Below are 22,225 nucleotides of genomic sequence, written 5' to 3'. Positions count from 1 at the left end.
ACGTCAAGTTTTTCTTTATAAATCCCACCTTTTGCGCAGGAACTGGCGTACGCATGTTTTCAGCCCCGTTTTGTGCGTACGCAAGCTTTATAAATGAGGCCCCTGGTCTCAGAAAACACGTTTGGCCTATTGTCTCGCAATGGAATAATTTTACTACTGTAACTGAAAAAAACTGCATTCATATTTCAGGTTCTCTGGGCACAGCAGGACGGGTGTGCAACAAGTCTTCCAGAGGCATGGACGGCTGCGAGGTCATGTGCTGCGGCCGCGGGTACGACACCACTCGTGTAAAACGTGTGACCAAATGCGAGTGCAAGTTCAAATGGTGCTGCGCTGTCGAGTGCAGGGACTGTGAGGAAACTGTGGACGTCCACACCTGTAAACCACATAAGAAACCCGACTGGCTCGATTTGACTTGACTGCCGTGACCATAACCAATCAGCAGCTACTGGTGCTTTTCTGTTCTCAGGTTTTTAAAGTGGGCCAATGCATTGCGGGATGTGTAGTTTATGACTATAACGCTCTGATCTCCACTTGCGGAACCCTGAACTTTATTCGCCTTCAATGATGCAAGCGCAGAGATCACAGGCCAGTCTGGGGCACTGGTAGACGGTGGGTGTCATGGGAAATTATACAATGGGCATTGTCTGGTGTTTTATTGAACGAACTGTGATCAGGACACAATTCTTTCACTATTTTCAAACTGTAAAACACCTTTAACTGATCATATGTGTGCCTATATACATCGAATTATGTTTTTGGACAGCTGTGATAAATGCAATAATGCAGTTTTAGGGAAAGAACAACGTACACAGCATCAAGCTTCCTAAAGAACATAGCAATAAATCGCATTTCACGCCAAGAATAATTCCATTTAATTGTCCAAAATGATACTTTGAAGGACGCTGTAAAAATATTGTTAAACAGTGATAATGGAGTAACCCTTCATTTACAGTACTTCATGGACCATGATTTTAATACTCAACTTGTGCACGAAAGAAAAAGATCAATGATCACTGTATCATGACACATATATACCATTGTCATTGTATATCAGAGAAATATATTTCATCTCTAGTTATCTTTTTTAATACCCAAGCACTTAAACATCCCTTAAAATATGAGCATTTTTGTTTGGTTTGGTTCCGATGAACTTCAGTCAATATTTCCCCTGATGGATTTCTCATTGAAATGTGATGTTTATTGAAATAAAAAGTCCAAACCATCAGACTATAAACTGTTCATGATGCACACAACATATGAAATTGTACGCTCAAATCTGAGTTTCCAATGCTTCAAGCATCAAGTCTTTGAAAATACTTTTAGTTTAGGTTGAGGGCAGTCAGTAGCAACTAAACAAGATACCTTCAAGAAGTTATGTGCATTAAATAGCTAATTTGAAGAATGACTGAAGCCAAATGGCCACTTGAATGTATTACTGCTTGCTTCATACTTATGTCCTCATGTAAAAGCCACACCAAATGCCAAATCATTGCTAAAATAAGACGGCAGCTTACTGAGATTGAGCAGTAAAAATAGTCAGGTTAGCATGACTCGCATTCTTCGCCATTTATTTTGTTGGTCTGAATGAAGCACCTTGGTTTGACAACACAGTTGTTTCTAAATTTGCTGTTAAGATGGATGAGTGAATGAAGCGCTCGGGTTGTCATGCTGGTCGGTAATGCGTGTCCAAATGGATGGCCCCATTAATCTAAAGCAACCTGAAACTCTGTCAGGTAAAGGCCATGCAAGCTTATTTTGTCATTGTACAAAGTGTCATTGGCGAAAGAGACCAAAAAGGAAAGTCGTTGCTATACAAACAGTGTTCTTTTTTTTTTGGTGGCCAGTATATTTAAAATTGCCACAAAATTCTTAAAAATGTAAAAAAAAAGTTTATGCATATATTTTTTAACAATTATTTTAATTATTTAATTAACCTAAATAATGAATAATGAAATTAACTTTACCTTCACTATACAATTATTTTAACTTTCCAACATTATTAGACAGATATGTAATTGATTAGACTTCCAGACGTCACTTATATAATAGAGATTCAGATGATCATTCTCACTGCTTGAATTAAACCATGTATAATGTTGCAGTTCCTAAAAAAAACTAGCTTATTTAGCTTTATTAACTAGCCAAAGCCATTGTTTACTGATTGTTGGCACTCAGCGAGTGTTAATTTTGGATCCTGCACAGAAGTGATTCTGATCTCAAGCCATTCTAATTGGTGTCATGTTGTAAGACAGAGCTGCTCAGATTTGTTTTTGGCTCTGCGATTCTTATATCAAGATTGAAGTCTCAAAGTGAGCCAATAGCGCTCTATTGTTACTTCATTTTCAGCATTGCATCCAAAGATACATTTTTCCAATTGTGGAATGTCAGAAATTTCCCACAGCTAGTCTGATTTTGTTTTCCGTTGTTCAACAGTTCCACCTCACACCTTGTCTTTGCCAGAAAAACTTCTGTGTTGAGAAAGACTTGTGGAAAACATGTCAGAGTATGTTTACTTTTGAACATTGTAAAATTACCCCCTTGGCAGTGTGTAACCACTACGTGGTTAGTGTTGAAATTTATGCATGTTCCTAAACAGAATCGGCTAACATTTTAATTAGCGCACTAATCCGTACAAGGACATATTGATAGAGTCAAGGCGCTGAAAGCTAAAATAGTATTCACAACTTTTTGTTCTTTGGAGAGGACTTTGTGTATATTCATCAAGTCACATGACCATGTCCTCAGAGCCCAATATGTGTGTGGTCCTTACAACTGCATTCATTTTCAGTCAATTGTCCAAGATAACGATCTTGTTATGCTGAAAACAAACCAGCTGTTTCAAAGTTGAAACAACTTGAGCAATTATATCCTTTAAAACTTTCATATTAGGGTACAGGTTAAGGTTCAAATGACCCTTAAAAATTCAATGACGTGATATAGGCAAAAGCATGCAATTATTAAGAATGAGTTTTTCAAACTCCATGCCCCTAAATGTTAGACTTCAGCGCATAACTTTTTGTGCTACGGACCTGAATGTTGCCTTAAATCATGAAAATGTGTTGAGGAGAGGTGTGCTATTACTTTTGTAAGCTATTTTTATTACAATTTTCACATCACATGGCATTCAGTGGATTTTTTAGGTGACAGCAACCACATAGCAACACACAGTGAAAAGTGAAAACCCTTCAAAACACCTTGCTAACTCCATAGAAACGCCCTGGCAACCACCAAAACACCCTAGAAACTGTATACTGTAGAAACCTAGCAACACACTGAAAATGACTCGGAACACCTTAGCAAATATATAGCAATGCCCTGGCTACCATCCACAAGCTCTTAGCATAAAAGTGATAGGTTTCGCACAAGCAAAATATAAAAATTAGAAAACATAAAATACTGAAATTGTACTTTAACCACGCCTTAAACGCATCCCTACAAATACCCTTGCTCATACAGGAATGCTGCATTGGGAACTGTGAACTTCCCACTGTAGGCTTTAGTCTACAGATCCAGAGCAAGTGTTTGGTCTTGAGGGCAGATTTATAGGGGAGATAAGCGTTATATATACGTGACCTTTGGGGACGACTGTGGCTTGGCTCCCAGAAGCGAGTGGGTGTGAGCGTTAGCACGCTTGCTGTCAGACGGAGCTTACCAGGCCGTCGGCATGGGATTAACACATAAAAACTCTTATCTTGTGAGTCAGCTGGCAAGAATGTAGCTCTTCTAAAACTTTCAATGCAAAACAGAGGCACAGCAGCACTCCTGTGAGAAGCACCAAAGGCTTTCATTTTTGTTTAAAGATGTAAGGGGGAGTGAGATAGAAGTATATATACATAGATTCCTCTTACTGGCTGTTTCTATGGGCCGCTATACATTAGTGATCCGCCATATTGGAACGGTCAAACCCGGTCTGTGAAAATTGCGTCTGCAACCATAGTTAGGCGCATGTATGAATATCTATATCTGCTATAGATTTCAGCAGATGATTTTTCTGAACTAACACATAACAACATGATGAAGGCATCTGTTACTGTAGGGACATTGACATTATATTGGCACGGCCCTAAACATGACGTGAAATAAAACAAACTGTGATTGGACAAACGTCCTCTTGGGCGGTCCTTGGCCAAGAAAATGAGTCCAGACCTTCTGCTGTCAGTCTGAAGGTCTGGCTACGCAAGACTACCATAGTTTAAGACCCTGTAATATTGACTTAATACATAACGCACTGACAGTTCCAAGATGGCTGGCGCGTATGTGGCATCTACGTTTACATATCTATGGTGAGATCCATGAAGAGATGTGGGAGCAACACCTTAGCAACAACCCAGAAAATCCTAGCAACCACATAGCAATACTAGCAACCACACAGAACACCTTAGCAACAGTATAACAATGCATCCACATAGTAATGCTCTGACAACCACCCAGAACATCATATTAATGTTCTAGCATCCACCCAGAACACCCTATCAGAATCTGTGTGTGTGTGTGTGTCTGTGTGTGTGTGTGTGGGTGGGTGTGTGTGTGTGTGTGTGTGTGTGTGTGTGTGTGTGTGTGTGTGTGTGTAGGTTAATAAGTTGCAATGCAATTGCAGGAACCAAATAGCAGTACTCTAGCAACCACCTAGAACACTTTAACAACGAGATAGCAACGGTCTAGTAACTACCCAAAACACCTTAGCAACCACATTACAACGGTCTATCACCCATCCTGACCACACCTATGCCCACATAGCAACAATAACACCTTGTGCATATACTAGGTTGCTGTGGGTGGTTGTCAGGGTGTTGCTATGGGTGGTTGTCAGGGTGTTGCTATGCAGTTGCTAGGTGATTGCTTACTGGCCCACCCATATGTATTATATTCTAGTCCATAGATAAGGCTAACCTGATCTCATGAGAAAATGTTACTGTTTTACACTTTGGTGAAATGGTAGCGAATTTGTACAGTTTGAATCATATAAAAAAACTGTAGCAAGGTTTGTATTCAGGGAAGGAAGAGGCAGGACATTTATCATAAATTTGAATCCAAAAATAAACAAACAAAACTAAAGTAACGCGACAGCCCCTCATGGACTGCTGCATATAAACATAATAAAACACAACATAAGCGTTTCCTCTCTCGTCCTTCACTGTCTTCACTCCTTTTATCCTCTCGGAGCTCCTCCGTGGGACTCGAGACCGGCACTGACCCCACCCCTAAACCTTACCACCAGTGGGGCAAGAGCAGATCATATGAAAATGTACGAATGAGATTGTACAAATTCATATGAATTTGCCATCAATTCAACATACCATTCAACAACATAATTTGAGGTATCAGTCAAGTCCATCACCCAAATAGTGTGGGATGAGTTACATGGTTTAGTTAACTACTTAGTGCTTTATAAGGCATTAACCAAACCCTTAACCCTAAGGCAAGATCCATTTCTAAGAGTGGCATGATACGTTGTAATACACACAGCTTAAATTTAACAATGCAAACATTTGTATAGGATCTCATGGGACAGTATTTGCTGTAAACATTATTTGCTTGGTTGCCACTAGGTTTTGTTACACTCTGTGGCTTAAGCCTGCAGTAAACTGCCAACCTGAACAAATCCAGACCCCTGGAGAGCGCCAGTTAAGACGCCCCCAAATGTACTTAATCCAGCTGTAGGGCACCAGCTCTGTCAGCACACAATAAACGTGCCTGTGATGGTATCAAGCGAAACATTCTCATCCTTCATAGGCATTCGCCTGGATGTTTTCCTGAGACATTACCTTTTTAAGCAGCATTTGTTTGCAAATATATGACTGAATAATCATTCTCCTGTGTGGGAAGAGATCTACAGTAGATGTGCGTCACACTGCAGGCCTTTGTGGCTCTTTTCTGTTCTACATTCAGTACCTTATGAAGCTTTATTCTGACCCTGCACAACCCCGTCTGACCGTTGTATGGGCGACTGCCAAAGAAAACAGGTGGTAGCGGGATGTTTGATGATCAGACACCATGCTTTCGTCTCATATGTAGCTGTGAACATCCATGTCCATGCCAAGTATGTTGAGAGGCATAGCTGTGCTTTAAAGACACTGGAGCGAAACCTGGGAAAGAATTTTGAACAATGCTTTGTAACTTTAGCAGCCATCTTACTGTAGGTATAATACTATACATAGGACTTTAAGAAACTTTGTAAATGACAATAAAAAGTATATCACAACGGAAATGTATAACTGCATTATAATTATTGTTTCATATGTTCATGTCATATTAAGTGTATACCGTACAAGCATTATGCTAGTATTCCATTCAAAATTGAGAAGATATTAAAATCGGAAAACTATGAATCCCGGTTTAGAAGACTCCGTCCCCACATCAGACGAGGTGGAAGTGCTCAGAGGGGGACAGGAACCGATGGAGAAGCGTGTTTATTTACAGGTTGGTAAAACCCACTTAGCGATGTTGACTATTTACAGTAGCAAGATATACAGAAGGGAAAAAAACTCTGAAAAGACACTATTTACAAAACTTAAAGTGGCACATGGAAACATGGAAATAACAGTTAGCCAAGCACCCATAAATAATCCTCGCACATCAGAGGAACTTCTTACCCTTCAATCTATAGCCTAGAAATTAAGGCTCAAATATAACGTGACAAAGCGGTAAGCTGCTACTTCAGCAGCGGTCTGGATAAGAATTTACACCTGAATATTGACACTGAGAAACTGTAACAGTCAAACAGTAAAGAGTTCACCTTTTGCACCTGACCAAATAGAGGCAAAATCCAGACCTACCTGTAAAACCCTATTTGCTGACATTTAAGACTATTTCTCTTCTTGTTTCTGTAAATTTTGCATATTTAAAATTGTTCAATCTTTTAACGGCTAGAACTATCCTATATAACTTATATATTATAACAGAAATACCATGAACATTTATGTTCACCTATTTCTTTAACGCGCAAGTAAACTGTTACCTGTAAGACCTTGCTATTCATTAGCTGCTAAATTAATAACTAGAATAACAGAAGAAATATAAAGGTGCAATACAAGATAAAACTATTTTCTCTACAAACCAGTGCCTTTATGATTAAGATAATTAAAATAATATTATAACAATTACCAGTTTGCAACATCAGCAGCACAGTTTTTCTACAGGCTCAAACCGGAAGCCTTGCACATTCTTGCACTATTTGTTCAAGTTAAAAACGCACGCGCCTGCTCTTACGGTAAAGGTGTATGTGAGTCCTTGCCTGCGCAAATTAGACACGGTTATGTTTTACTGACTGCCTCCCGTGTGCGGCTCTGCTGGGAACGAAATTTCTAAAAGCCCGCCAATAAATCTACCTTTATTAAAGGGATAGTTCACCCAAATTTTTTAATTTTGCCATCATTTGAATTTACCCACCCTCAAGCTGTTCCAAACCTGTATGAATTTCTGTCTTCAGCTGAACACAAAATAATAAGCTACATTTTGAAGAATATGGGTAGTCATATAATATTTTGTATAAAGAAACAGTAAAAACAGTATTTTGGAATGCAAATATTATTATTTTTGCATAAAATATTGTTACATTTCAATATGATTTGGCATATCTCTGCAAAGCCCTCTTAAATGTTAGAAAAGTTGAATAAAAACAGAATTTCTTGTGTTTTTTGTACAATGTTAATGTTATACTCTTTTGAAATCTGCCATCCGTTTTTAAAACATTTAATATTTTGTTGGTACATCTTAAGTCTTTTCTGCCTGACATCATCACAAACTGAGTGGCATTTATGACCATAACCGCAATGCCTGACAGTCTTTTCTAATTACAATCTCAAGCCTTCATTCTATAAGAAAGACTATTATAGTATATTGTGTGAACATACCGTTTCAAATGTGTAACCAACTCATGCTGTTGATGTGAACCTTGTGTTGTGAGATCTTCTAAAAACAGACACGATTTACTGCCAAATTTTCAGGGTATAGACCATATTCAGAGCAGCGTCATGACAGGTATGAAAGCGAGGCTGTGAGGGATAGACTTAACATGTTTTCAACGGCATTCACTGCAAAATGCTCATAGATCACTTATATTTTTACACAGCTCATGTTGTCTGGAGTTTTTTGACATTTATATTGTCAAAAAGATGTATACAAAGATGGCACTGCTGTGAATAAGATCTATTCAAGGCCAGTCTCTTTCCTCAGTGATTGCATCAGCACTATATAACTGTGGCAACCTGTCCCGTGGCCATAGCAGGCATATTTAAGCACGGCATAGAGGTTGAGAGACGGGTTTATATTGACTTCTGCTGTTTTACACAATGTCAGCTGACAACAAATTCTGTAGCAAAAGAGAAGTGTGTCAAAGAGCCAAAACATTTTTATTGTCAGTACAGGTGGGGACCTTACACATAGTACATGTACAGTAGTGTTTTTGAGTGCAAGTATGTATGAATTGGTGTATGTCAGACATTTGCAAGTTGATGCCACAGGCAGGAGGGCATAAAACTCTCCATCTTGTCTGCAAAAAAGCCCAGTGGTGCAAAGAGGGTGCTGAAGAACTGCAGAGAGAGAGCGAGAGGAGAGAAAACAGTCAAGACATGTGACGTGGCATTTACAAAGAACTTACTAATAACCACACACATCTTAAAGATTTCCTGCAAGATATTTAAGAACAAAAAATTACATTTCTAAAGCAAATGGATGTAATGAATGCCAATAAAGTGCAAAATATATGGGTGGAAAGTGTAAATACATTCATTATAAGTATTCTTTTTCTACATTTACATATTCATTATTTAAATATATATATTTAGATTTGTATCTATCTTTTCAGACCTATAAATATATTAATATTTACATTTATATATATATATATATGTCTGTATATATACAGATTTACATTTATATATTCAGACCTATAACTGTATTATGTTGAGATTGACTTTTATTGGTTATTAGCGACACTGGTGGTCATTAAGTGATCTACAGCCAGCAACTTATTGCTCGTGCTCTTGTACACGTAATGCACAGGAGACTGAACATGATTCAAGACCCCGAGATAAACTCACGGTGAAGATATTTTTCATTCTTTGCTTAGAAGTAAAAAGAAGTTGGAAATACCTTTGCAGCGATATACTATTAATGAACATACTGACGCCGTCCATGCTGCTGAGAGCGTCTTTTTTAATATGTAAATGTGCTGTACGCTTTCCTCTCAATATCAGAATAAACACAACAAAAACAGCGGTCAACTATGAATTTTAGCCCTAAACTGAAATGTGATCATGGGCGATGTGAAATGATGACATGAGAAACACCTGTACAACCTGAAACTAAAAAAGTAGTAGTGCTTTTGCACACGTTTCTTGTGTTGTCGGCCTCATTCATGGACTATCCAAGTGTCCGAGCCACAAGCTGTCAGAAAGTTGCCTTTAAAGTGCCTGAAGTGCTAGATCTAAGTATGATAGAGTTTATCCCTCTGGGATACTACATGGAGGTCCAGACAGACACAAACAAGAGGAGAAAAAAAAAAAAACTCTGGATGGCAACCAACTTTAAGACTGTAAAGTTTTTCCTTTGAAAAACACTGAAACCTCCACAGTTCTATCCACCATAAACAAGCCCCTAATGTGTTTATGAAGCGATACATTTCACGGATGAACAGATGTTTATGACGGAATATGGGAAAGGAAGCCTGGGGCCGCGCGTCGGATAGGGAGGAAAACTGGGCAGAGTGAAGGCTGGAGAGGTATCATCCATTTTAACGCAGATCCAGGAAATAGATAGTGCTAACGTAAATATGTGTTGTAAGATGACAAACGAGGTTGATAAAAAGATAAAGGCCATTGAGGCTGCATGTCGTCACATTCAGGAATTTATTGCAATTAAAAATTAGGGCAATGTTCCCCAAGGAGAGCAAGATGTTTGGAGTGGACGGGGAACAAAGCATGCATGCGAGCGCGCGGGCAAATAAGGGAGTATAACGGAAACTAGAGCGACTTTGAATGCATCTCGGAGGTGAGGTCTAGCGCAACAACTCAAATGTGTTCTGAAATCAATCACTCGCTATTAACTAACACAGATGAATGTAAACAATGATAAGAGAAAAATGCACCGCCATGAAATGCGCATCCTGGCCATTGGAAGGACTAAAGGTTGGCGTTCAAACAATTTAAACGCATGCTCGTCTTCACTTCTGCTTCTTAATTTATCTTATCCAATTTCCACCCTATTTCACTGACTTGCTTGAAGCTGAGGACTGTACATAAGCTATTGATTGAAGTATTGTGGATATACAGGGGTTGGATAATGAAAATGAAACGCTGGCCAATATAGTGTTGGAGGTTTCACGCCTATATATGTGCGGATCTTCACTGATTTTACATTCCATCAGTAAGATCAGTGTGAAGGTTGAATTAGCAGAGCAAGAGCACAGCTGTACATAAAATATTGCAAACCACATGACACAACGGGAGACATAGCAGAGCTCAAAAGAGGACAAATTGTTGGTGCGCGTCTCGCTGGCTCATCTGTGACCAAGACAGTAAGTCTCTGTGGTGTATCGAGAGCTATGGTCTCCAGAATAATGTTGGCATACCAACATGTAGGACGACTCACATCCAACAGGAGTAACTGTCAACACACGAGGAAGCTGTCTGAAAGTAGGTACTAACCTGGATTGTATCTAAAAAGCATAAAACCACAGCTGCCCAACTCACTGCAGAAATAAATGTGCACCTCGACTCTCCTGTTTCCACCTAAACTGTTCGTCGGGAGCCCCGCAGAGTCAATGTTCATGGCTGGGCTGCTATATCCAAAACTTTGGTCACTCGTGCCAGTGCCAAATGTACCAAGATTAATTGATGTTGCATTGGACATAAAAGGAGGCCTTACTCCATACTAATAAATTATTGTGATCTAAAACCAGGTGTTTCAGTATCATTGTCCAACTCCTGTGTGTGTGTATATATATATACACACACACACGTATATACAGATGCACCTGCTCGGACACAGTCGCCTCGAAGTCACGTATCTTCGAAAGCGGAGCCGCGCGCAATGTTACAAAAACAAAAATGGGATCTCGCGTGCTCAACCCGAAACACCGCCCAAACGCGATGGCGACATTTTTGCCACTAATAGGACATCACAGACAGTTATTGGTCTCATAAGGAGCCGTGGGTTTATATCGTCTAGAGTGCTATTGACAGAGACTTCATTCTTATATTGCAACACAATGAAATGTTTATCTTGGAAGTTCAGTGATTGCGATTGTGTCTTCTAAACAAAAAAAATAAATAAAAAAAATAAAGGGCAAACAGGGACGAGAGTAAAGGCAAAAACAAAACACTTTTGGGTTTGTTGAGGCGTGCAGATACTCACAGCTTTGACGAAGACCCCCATGAGCTCTGGAAACTGGTGTGTGAGCATGGCCAACATGGCACAGAAGGAGCAAAGGCCCGCTGTGAAGAGGATGAAGAAGGGAAGCTCCTTCTTTGGGTACACTGAGACCTCGTGAAATGCTAGAAGAAAAAGAAATACAGAAAAAATGCATATCCTTAAAACATGTCTACAAATACTTTATTTTCCCATTATTGTTAATAATTTCCACACCTCCAGAATTTAACACTCTATGCTTGTGCTAACAGTTACTATTGGTATATACATACAGGTATAAACAGAGTGTACACTTACAAGGCAGAAGCTCTCTGTCTGCGGTCTCTGTGCATCCTGGGTAAGGATAAAAGAGATGACCCTTCTCCAGAGGGTACGGAATAATCCGGAAAGCTACGAGAGCCAAAAGAGGTTGACAGACATCAGGTGAGATCGTTTACATTTAGTTTTACAGTAAACAGCTTGATGGTAAATGAGAACGGTAATCATCTGTTATTCAAGAATGTGATGGTGTGTAAAAAAGAAAAGATGTGCACTGTACGCACTGCCTTCCCAGGTACAGTGTAGCAGGTTGAGCGCCCCCTCTGCCCGCTTCCAGTGCTGCAGGTGAAAGAAAGCGTACGCCACCGCCTCACTGTCTCCTCTCTTCAAAATATGCTCAGGTGGCAAAATCAGACTCTTCATCTCTAATAAATACTGCAACGACACACAAAACACTTATTTATATTTTGAAAGGAAAGGACAATAAACATATTTAACCCAAAAGCCACTCTCATTAGTGAAATAAACAACACCACCACCACCAACAACGGTATTATTTATTGTATAAACTCCCCCCCCCCCCCCCCTCCTCCTCCTCTTGATCTTGGTGTGAAATGTGACCCAGACTTTCACCTATACAAATGAGAGCCTTATACTTATAACACCATGCCCGCTTCTGTGGCTATTTTCATGGCGAGACCAGCACAATCTAATAAAACAAGCTTCAATGATAAAGAGTTTTGACAGAAATAACATGTTGGTGGATCTTTATACACAGCCGGTATGCGTGTGTGTGTGAGAGAGCAGTCAGTCCCCGGCTCTGGGCCCCAGGGTGAGCGTTGTAGAGGGCAATACACCAGGATTAAATGGTATTATCCAGAGGATAACCTTCCCAAATGCCCCTGGCTGTGATTATTGTACATTACAACTCGATTCGGCTGATTCTCTACAATGTGTCAAGCGCACCTTCTGCATTTTAAACAAATATCCCAACATATCTTTCTGTAAAAGCACCGCAGTGCATGTGTCAGAATGTACACAAACATGTGCTTCGTAGACATGGGTAATTTAGCTTTATGATCATGCTGACATTTGACAGGCAGCTGTCCTACGCAACATGCCCGCACACAAACACGGTCTTTTATGGCGGATCAAGTGTCAGTGATGGGTCTCTTTTATGTGGATGTTCCTCTTAAGCCCCCGCTGAACTCCCATAAGCCTGTGTCTCGGTCTGTCTCGTATCTCTTTTCACTTGACCGTACGGACCCCGAGCGATGACATCACACTACAGTGGTCTTGGAGATGCAGGTGTCCAGTGATGGATGACATCATTCATTATATTTAGCACATTTCTGGGATGTCGGTTAATGTGTTAGATATAAATTTATAGTGTTTAACAATAATTGAACGCATTTAACGAATTATACTGCCTAATTTTGTTTATAAATTATACTAATAGTACCACTTTTGTGGTAGTCAGAAACATACACTACTGTTCAAAAGTTCGAAGGGAAAATTTTTCTTTTGAAAGGAAAATTTTTCTTTTGAAAGAAATTAATACTTTTATTCAGCAAGGACACATTAAATTGATCAACAGTGACATATAACATTTTCTATTCATCAAAGAATCCTAACAAAAATCTGAATTTTGACAAAACATTAAGTAGCATAATTAGCATATTAGAATGATTTCTGAAGGATCATGTGACACTGAAGTCTGGAGTAATGATGCTGAAAATTCAGCTTTGCATCAGGAATGAATTAAAATAATAATTTTATAATTTATTACAATAGAAAAGCTCTTTTTAAAATTTTAATAATATTTCATAATATTTTTACTGTTTTAATATTTCATAACTGTTTTTATCAAATAAATTCAGCCTTGGTGAGCAGAAGAGACTTTTTTCAAAAACTTTAAAAAATCTTACCTACTCCAACATTTTCAATGATAGTGTATGTTGTCAACTTTATAAAAAAATAAATATTTTCTCAGAAAATATTTTCTTTGGCTTCAGTACAATGACAATGAATATAGGAAACAACTATGTCTTTATAATATAATACTTAAGTTTCTCACACAATAATAAGTTTCCTATATGCCTGTTTTTATATTTTAGCAAGGGGCTCAAAAGTACAAAAGATCATGGCATTCAGCATGTCATTAAGTGCCTTTTTTGCGTTTATAAAGCAATTCCTACATAATAAAGATATGAAGGACCAATTTTTCATTGATTTATTGTAAATACAGTCAGTCTCTTGTACCTTAGCTTATGTAACAGTGTAAAATATTACTGCATTGCCCAAATTCTAGCTCATTATGGAGCGTCTTTTTTGCCTTAGGGCCAGATTTGGCATTTGAAATACCAGGTGTATCATGTGTGTGTGTGTTTATATTTGCTGCACATCTCAAACAGGTGCTCTTTGTAGTCTGATACAGCATGTCTGTGGTGCACAATACCCTTTCGTCAGAGACTGTGTGTTTGGGTGTGAAGAGGTTGTGTACTTTGAAGTCGGATCTAGTGGTTTGGAAAGCGGCAAGTTGAAGCCAGGTACAAAGAAAGAAATAGATGATGGGGGTCAAAACATCTTTAAAGGGCAACAAGAAAAATCAAAGGTGATATAACTTTCACCCTAAACACAGCTTACGGAAATCTATGTTTGGCAGCCTTGGCTCGACAACCTCACCTGGAATTAAGTTCAATGCAAAACTGTGAGCAATGCGTGTTAGAAAAGTTTCAGTTTAGTGTAGATGATTACAATGTGCTTCACTGCAAATATTACAACAGCATCACCTTCTGGCCATGACAATATGCCTGCACTCATGAATATCAGTGAGATAAAGCCGATGTGTGGCCCAGTAACTTCAATATTTGCAATATAAACTATAATAAGGTCGTTTTTTTTTGTTTTCAATTGGAGGTAAGCAAATATAAACATCTAAACATATATTTCGAACCTTTGGTACATGTGGGTTGAACTCCACAGCTCTGTGTATGGCCTCCACTGCGTTCATCTCTGCTGTGCTGAGACCTCGTCTAGACGCTGCCTCAGGTGAAAACCTGCCATACGACACACACACACAGATTCATTCATTACCTATGCTATGATATTGTTATATGCTGTTCATTATTAGACATAACAGACAATTGTTTGCATCATTTCATACTTTCCAGCACGCTGAAGACTTACTTATCTGACACCGCTCTGGCTTTCAGTAAGGCAGATGTGTAGCATATAGTAGCTGATTTTGGCAAGCTGATATCTGGAGGAGGAAACATCAGATAGTTCGTGAAACATCGATAGTAGCATCACTTTCTGGTCCAGTTTGAGGAGTAACAGTAATACGACAGTTGGATGAACTCACCATCATATTTTGCGAGGACTGCTTGTACATCTGCGTAGGCCTGCAGCTCTAATAACGCTTCTAGAAGGTTCTCGTGAATGTTTAACATTCCCAGTAAAGGAAATTCTTTCATTAACTGTCCAAGGAAACAGGAAAGAAGAGTATAACTGAAGTGTGAGATGCCACTTACAAAATAAAATAAAAGTCCTTACGAGTGATACGAGTATGTATACATTTCAAGTAAAGGCTAAGTTCTAATACATTCATAAAAAAGTTATTTAACATTTTAAGCATAAATTACTCTCTGATGATAACAGAATGTATTCTAGAGTTACATGGATGACATCTTACATTGATGACTTATAACTATAACATCAATATTTTATGCCCGGTACACATTTTACAAATTGCAATCTATTTCCCTTGTCATATTCTTCTTTTGCTTCCTCCTCTTTTTTTTCAGCGCACATAAAAAACCCAATTGCTCTTTTCTATACTAACTTGCGTCGTAGCCTGCGATTCAATAGGTGTCATCGTCGTACAGTCTACATATTTGTCGTACCCAAGTTTATTAGATCCATGTCGTATGGTGTGATTTGTAATGATCTTATAGGATTGCCGAAATCGCTGAGTCTGTAGCAGGCATTAGGCATAAAGAATGACATTAATTTAAAAAAATTATACAATAATTTTACATTTTCAAATAATTTGTTGTAAATTAAAGTTCCTCTTTCACAGTTACATTACAATATTGAGCAGAATTGGAAAGGAAATGTTATGTTAAATTTTTTTTTAGAAATGTGAATTCGCCCTGAAGATATTCAACGGATGTGACAACATCCTGCACTAAATTTGAATTTATGTACCTGCACTAAAGTTACAGGGATATGTTGCTGATTACAACATTTTTTTTTTTTTACTCATCCTTCAGGTAAAAAAAAAGAAAAGAAAAAAATAATAATCAAATTTACAGTAAAGCACTTACTATAATAACCTATGGGGCAAGACTTTGCACTAGATTAATCATTCAAATATACAGACCTGAACATTATTTGTGTTATATTGCTTCACTCACATCTCTCATCATCTTTACAGCTTCTTTGATGCGACCCAGTTTTCTGGCACACATGGCCAGTCTGCGCTTGATGTAGACCACAAGATTGGTGTCTTTACCGGCTGTGAACGCAACGGTAGAAAACAACAGTGAGTTACTGTATGCTGAGTGCATATGTCACACATATATGCATATGTGTGACAGTGTGAAAGTCTCATACCACTTTTAAGGGCTTGTTTGAATAGCCGTTCAGCTTCTGTGATGGTTGTGGCTTCCTCCTCTGCAAGGAGCACATATGCTGCAGCACATCTGCAATGAACACAATCATGTGCTGGAGAGTTAGAAAAAGGAAACTGCATGTTCACATTAGAGATGAAAAAAAAGACACATTTTGACTGCCTGTGTATGAACTGTAACATGAAAGTAATTACTGGCTTTTCAGTGTCAGAATTTTCTTTACCATATTAGAAGGATCATGTGACACTGAAGACTAAAGTAATGATGCTGAAATTTCATCACTACCATCATGAATAAATTACATTTTAAAATACATTCACATAGTATTCAGTTATTTTAAAATGTATATGAAGGACTTTTTTAATTAATCATAACATTTATTTTTCTTGCAGGATTAACACTGAATGAATACAACAAAAGAGGAAACAAAACTAGACTAAATATACATATTTAACCTCATGACCCTAGCAATAAGCTGAAGTAAAGGAATCCAAATTTGCTTTTACCTAGTAACAGAGAATTATACATATCAAGAACCAATCATATTAGAGAAAAAATATGCAATGGATCATGTCACCTTTGTTATGCACTTTGTCTATATAAACTGTTGTACTCTTTTTGTCAGGGGGATTTCTCTATAAAAATGAATCAAAGATCCTCCGTGATTAAAGCATATTCAAAGGCATTGTCTGGAGTCTGTCTGGTTACTGATGCGCAGCAGGTTAGTGGAAAACTAGAGACCTTTATTCCAAATTGATAGTGTTCATAGGGGGTGAGAAGTCATCTGACTCAGTGAGGCTCTTATAATAATAATAACATTTAATTTAAAAATAATATTAGAATGTGGTGTAGTCTATCATAATATACGCAGACAGTTTTACTCACTGAGAGATTTATTTGTGAGGGAATTTTATTGGAGTCTTACACACTCCAGTACAGTTTTTCTAAGCCATGCATTCGTGTCCAGCTGTTATGTTAGTGGTTTGAGAACTTCTGCTGTGCCATTAGAAAATAAATTTTGACCAAAAGAAACTTTAATAAATTATGTTACTTAATAAATCTGCTTCACAGGTAAAAGTAAATGAATTGCTAATTACAACACTGAAATAAAATGGAAATAATGGGGAATCATGAAGCAAACTAGGCCGTTTCCTTCTAACGGTCCAAAAATTTCAATATGATGTCATTACATTGCTGTCTTGCTGCCAGCCAATCGGTGCATTGCTGATCATGGTTTCGAGTGTTGATATATCTGTCCTTTCCAATGAACACAAGAACGAGCAGTAATTTCAAACAACTTAATCCAGATATTTTGATCAAATCCACAAATTCTTTTGAAGAAAATATTAGCCAAATCATCTCGGATGTATAAAGCAAAGTATGAAGAATAGACTCCTGGTTTAACTTACGTCAGGTGCATAGGGTCATTTCTACGAGTTAAAGGGGTGGTAAAATGCCCTTTTCACAAGATGTAAAATAAGTCTTTGATGTCCCCAGAGTGTGTATGTGAAGTTTTAGCTCCACAATACTCCACAGATATTTAATATAGCATGTTAAAATGGTCATTTCTGAGGGTGAGCAAAAACGCACCGTTTTGATGTGTGTGTTTTTAAATGCAAATGAGCTGCTGCTCCCAGTAAAGGGGGTGGAGCTTCAACATCTTGTTCTTAGCAGCTTCGATTACCTCACACAGACATGCACTGAAAACTTTTAAACTCACTGAGTCAGCTCTAAAATCTGATTGGATGAGTCACGTCCGAAGATGTTAAATTGAATTCTACTCACTCGCGGTTCATTTCAATTGCCTGGTAAGCTGCTCGAATACGTGCCTGCGGGTTCCTCTCCCTCCAGGCCTTCTGCATTACTGCGGAACAAACAACAGATTACAGCCATGATTAAACGGCAGGTCTGAATAATCTAGGCACTTTTTCTTTTTTTTTTAAGTAAAAGAGCATGAGACTTACCAGAGTCTTCTGGTCTAAGCTGCTGAGTGTCTCCCAAGAAGAAGGTCTGATGATCTTGTGCTGATAAATTCATGTCGTAATATGTCAGGGGCTCTTTACCCGTCACCCAAGTGTACCTGGAAAGTAAGGATCATGAATATAATGTTTGGAATTCTATCATTTATTTAAAAGCTCATAAATTAAGGCAACTAACTGACAGCATTTAAGAAATATACCTGCTGTACTCTGCACCTCTGAATAAGTTCAGTGGGTTCCTCCACACTTTACATTCTGAACGAAAAATAACACAATAAGCTCAAACATTACTACATTTACTTTGAAATGTTTGCAAAGATAACCAGTAGCTAATAACTTAAAATAAAAACCTGCAACGTTGCTTCTCTGCTCTGTATCGCCGTTTACCGAAGAGAAGAGTCCCGCCGAGCTGCTGTTCTCCACTCCTCCCAGTAGAGGGCGCAAGTGGCTGACAGAAACCTGCTCGATGAACGAAGTGCCGTACTTTCTGAAGTACCACCACTCGAATATCTGAAGGACAAACGTGTGTTTTCACAAAGCTTTGAAACTGAAGTTTGTTATCTAGCATAATTAGTTAAGAACCAACAGGTAAAAGACTCACCAATATAAGGCCCGAGATGAGCGAGGAGGTTCCCGTGAGCGCAACGTAGAATTTAGGCGTAAGAGTGTTTAAAAACACAGAGGCTGTGGATGAATTACACAAGATAATGGAACAGAAATTATGATTGTTTTATATAACTGTGAAATATATAGAACCAAGAATTTGTTAATTCAGAGAAATTCACAATTTTAAATGGAGCCCGTCCCTGTTCACTTGTCGCCTGTCAATATCCGCGTTATCCCTGGTTTCCACTCGTACTGCCATAGTAACCATGGCGACAGACGTGGACATCATCCGCGTAGTGTGTAACGTCTAGCTGCACGCTGTTGTTGTTTCGTTCAAACATTATGGACCATGGCAAGCAGACTTTGGGACAAAAGGAGAACTAAAACGAGGATCAATATCAGCGTGGTGTTTTCGAGACGGCGAGAGCTTCGCAGCAAACTTCCTTACTTAATGTTAGACCAAGTGAAACAGCGCCGCGTTACCTCACAAGTTTAATTCATCAAATAAACTGACGTGTGTGAGTAGTAATTCAGCACTTGCGGGTAACGTTAGTTCGGAAGAATGAAAAAAATTTCCTCATTCCTTTATATAGGCTACTCGGGACTCGCGTGTGGCACTGATATCTGTCTCTCATTAGCAATCACGACCTGCTTCATACCTCAGTCATGTTAAAAACATCAATGTATTCACTCATTCATAAACATTATTAGATCCATCAGCATGACGGGAAGTTCCATGATTCCGCTTATCACTGCGTCATCAACCTACGCCTTTGTTGTTGTAAGAGGTTTTTTTAATCGCATGTGTTAACGCGTTAACGTTGGCAGCACTAATATTCGCAGACGCGGAACGTGCACGAAAGCAAGAGGCGGTGTTTATCATGTGAACCAATCATTTACATTTATGCATTTGGCAGATGCTTTTATCAAAGCGACTTACATTGCATTTCAAAGTACACATTTACATTCTTATCAGTTCTTGCTTTCCCAGGGAAAATCATAGCGTGATGGTGGCATTGCCTTCTCTCACGTGACTTTCCCCCATTCATTCTCAATTACCCGCCACCAAACCCACCGCACGCTTTAGGGTCTGTTTTAAGTTAATTGGCTTAGGGGAGGCAAGTTAAATTTGGCATCCCGCTGTAACTTTACCTGTATAAAAACGAGTGATTTATACACTTTTTAATGTAACATTTTGTACTTTTGTACTAAATATACAAAATGTGACATTAAAAAGTGTAACTTTTATGTTAAAGATGCGATTAGGCTAATCGTGATTAATCGATTTGACAGCACTAGTATATGTAGATATTCGTGCCAATAGCAAAATTTCTAAATAAAGAATTATGAGCGGACTTTATTTAAACCCTGATGTCATTTGAAACTGAGATACTGCTAGAGTAGTTTCATTTGTGTCAGACTGACATTAATGTATAAAATATACTAGACTTACATGAAGTCAACCTCTGTTTATAAATTATATGATCTTACATGAAACATGAAAAAACATTTAAAGTCACAGTAAACAGAAATATTTTTGTTTAATTGATTATAAATGTATAATACTTTCTATTATAAATCTACGAACACAACTCACAATACATGGCCACAAATTACTTGATTATTTGCGTACAACTTTTTAAAAACGTCTTTAGTAAAAAAATTTTTTTTAAAAAATTAAACCTAACCCATATCTTGCATGAACATATTTATATTCTGTGTATTATGTCATGGCAGTGTTGACAAATTCCTCCTTTGAATATTGGTATTAGTCAAACATCACATGCACACTGTAACGTTACTGTGCAAATATATAGTTACTAATAACCATACCAAAATGTGAAAATTACAATGCCATTTTATATAAGTCTTTAGCTAATACCATTTGAAACTGAGATGATGGCATATACATTGTGTCAGACTGACATTAACGTACAAAACATTTTCTAGACTTGCATTTGACAGCTGCTTTTAACTAAAGTTCTTAACACAACACTGACTTAAATCCAGGTCTGTTTCTCTCACAATGCTAGGGTATGACTTCAAATAAATTATAATTATCCACGAGTCATTGGTTATAATACTTAATGGTCATTTGTAGTCCTTTTGGACGCTTGACATCTTCAGTCACCATTCATTGACATTGCATGGAAAACACCGACTTCAAAATTCCTGCTTTTATAGTGCACCGAAATAGAAAGCCGTATGGGTTTGCGTGGGGATGAGAGAAATAATGGTAGAATGTTCATATTTGTGTGAACTTCTCCTTCAATGGACATACATATACCCTGTGTTGAGCTGTAAACATGCACACAGCTGATCATAAACACACACACCTGCGTTGACGGTCTCCTGCAGCTTCAGAGGGCTCCTCAGCACGTAAACCATCGTCAAGACCATGGCGAACCAAAGCGCACATATGTACGTCCACGACCAGCAGAGCCACGATTTTAATTTCTCCGTGAAACCGGGTGATTGAGGATTACTGCCACTGCTGTCCGCCATCTTTCACCGACGAGCCGTAAACATTAGAATTGTGGGATACTGGAGGAGAGAGCGCTGTAGCGATGCTCTCCACCAGATGGCGCAGCTCCTGTTTATCGTTTTACACCCACTGTTGTAAAACTTAATATACAAGTACATAATGGATGCTAGCTTAACGCGCAGTATATACTGTTCACGGCATACTACTTTTTTTTAAGCGAATAGTGAAATTGTTGAAACGTCAACATACTATGTTAGTATTTTAGCAGTATATAGTATGGATACTGTGCACAGTACTCTCAAAACAATGCCCACATTTTATAAATTTGTAAGTCTTATTAATAGATTCAAATTCAGTATTTGGCATACTTGAATGACACTGTTATATGTTAGGAAAAAAAAAAACTTATAAAGATTGAATAAATGCTAAATTCTGAGGGAAAACATCACCATTCGCAACTTAATATCTGAGGCTAATGTATATTGTGAACATTTACAAATATGAACACACCTAGATGATTTACTACATTTGCCAAAACATGTAGTATAAAAATTGTTGCATAATAATGCATAGTCTTTCACTTGATTTTTAAATTCCTTTTTATAGAAAGAATCAAACAAACATTTTAAGCAGGTGTGTAGAAAAGAACCAATGAAAATATGCATTAATTACATAAGTTATTATAATCTGATATATTTTTATAGTTTTATATAATGCGTTAACAATATAGAAAATAAAACCTAGTATTTAAAAAAATAAAAATAATTACGAATACCAAAACAACTAACTCAAGATTCAGGGCCGAATTTCAGAATTCATGATGCATTACTAAACAATACAAACAATCAGAACAAATAGATACCCCATATGAACTAAAATAAATATTAATA

General features: G+C 38.0%; 2 protein-coding genes across 3 annotated transcripts in view; one reads left to right on the top strand and one right to left on the bottom strand.

The window, feature by feature from the left end:
* Nucleotides 1–1,227, top strand: part of LOC307006874 (protein Wnt-2b-A-like) — a 29,582-nt gene extending 28,355 nt beyond the window's left edge. For both annotated transcript variants that reach the window (XM_079628323.1, XM_079628322.1), the window contains one exon: nt 190–1,227. In XM_079628323.1, coding sequence (XP_079484449.1) covers nt 190–419 — 230 coding nt within the window. In that variant the 3' untranslated portion in view covers nt 420–1,227. The remainder of the gene's footprint in view (nt 1–189) is intronic.
* A 7,105-nt stretch (nt 1,228–8,332) lies between these two features.
* Nucleotides 8,333–21,366, bottom strand: st7l (suppression of tumorigenicity 7 like). Its single transcript, XM_079627774.1, is given in 15 exon segments — nt 8,333–8,534; nt 11,359–11,498; nt 11,671–11,763; nt 11,916–12,066; nt 14,588–14,690; nt 14,821–14,893; nt 14,996–15,110; nt 16,050–16,205; nt 16,211–16,337; nt 18,051–18,129; nt 18,230–18,345; nt 18,445–18,499; nt 18,595–18,754; nt 18,846–18,928; nt 21,187–21,366. Coding segments are annotated over 15 exon segments (1,716 nt in total). The 5' UTR covers nt 21,356–21,366; the 3' UTR covers nt 8,333–8,438.
* Between the last annotated feature and the right edge of the window lie 859 nt (nt 21,367–22,225).

This window comes from Phoxinus phoxinus (assembly GCF_949152265.1).
Source record: "Phoxinus phoxinus genome assembly, chromosome: 11".
Lineage (NCBI taxonomy): Eukaryota > Metazoa > Chordata > Actinopteri > Cypriniformes > Leuciscidae > Phoxinus > Phoxinus phoxinus.
This window is presented reverse-complemented; position numbering and strand designations above follow the sequence as displayed.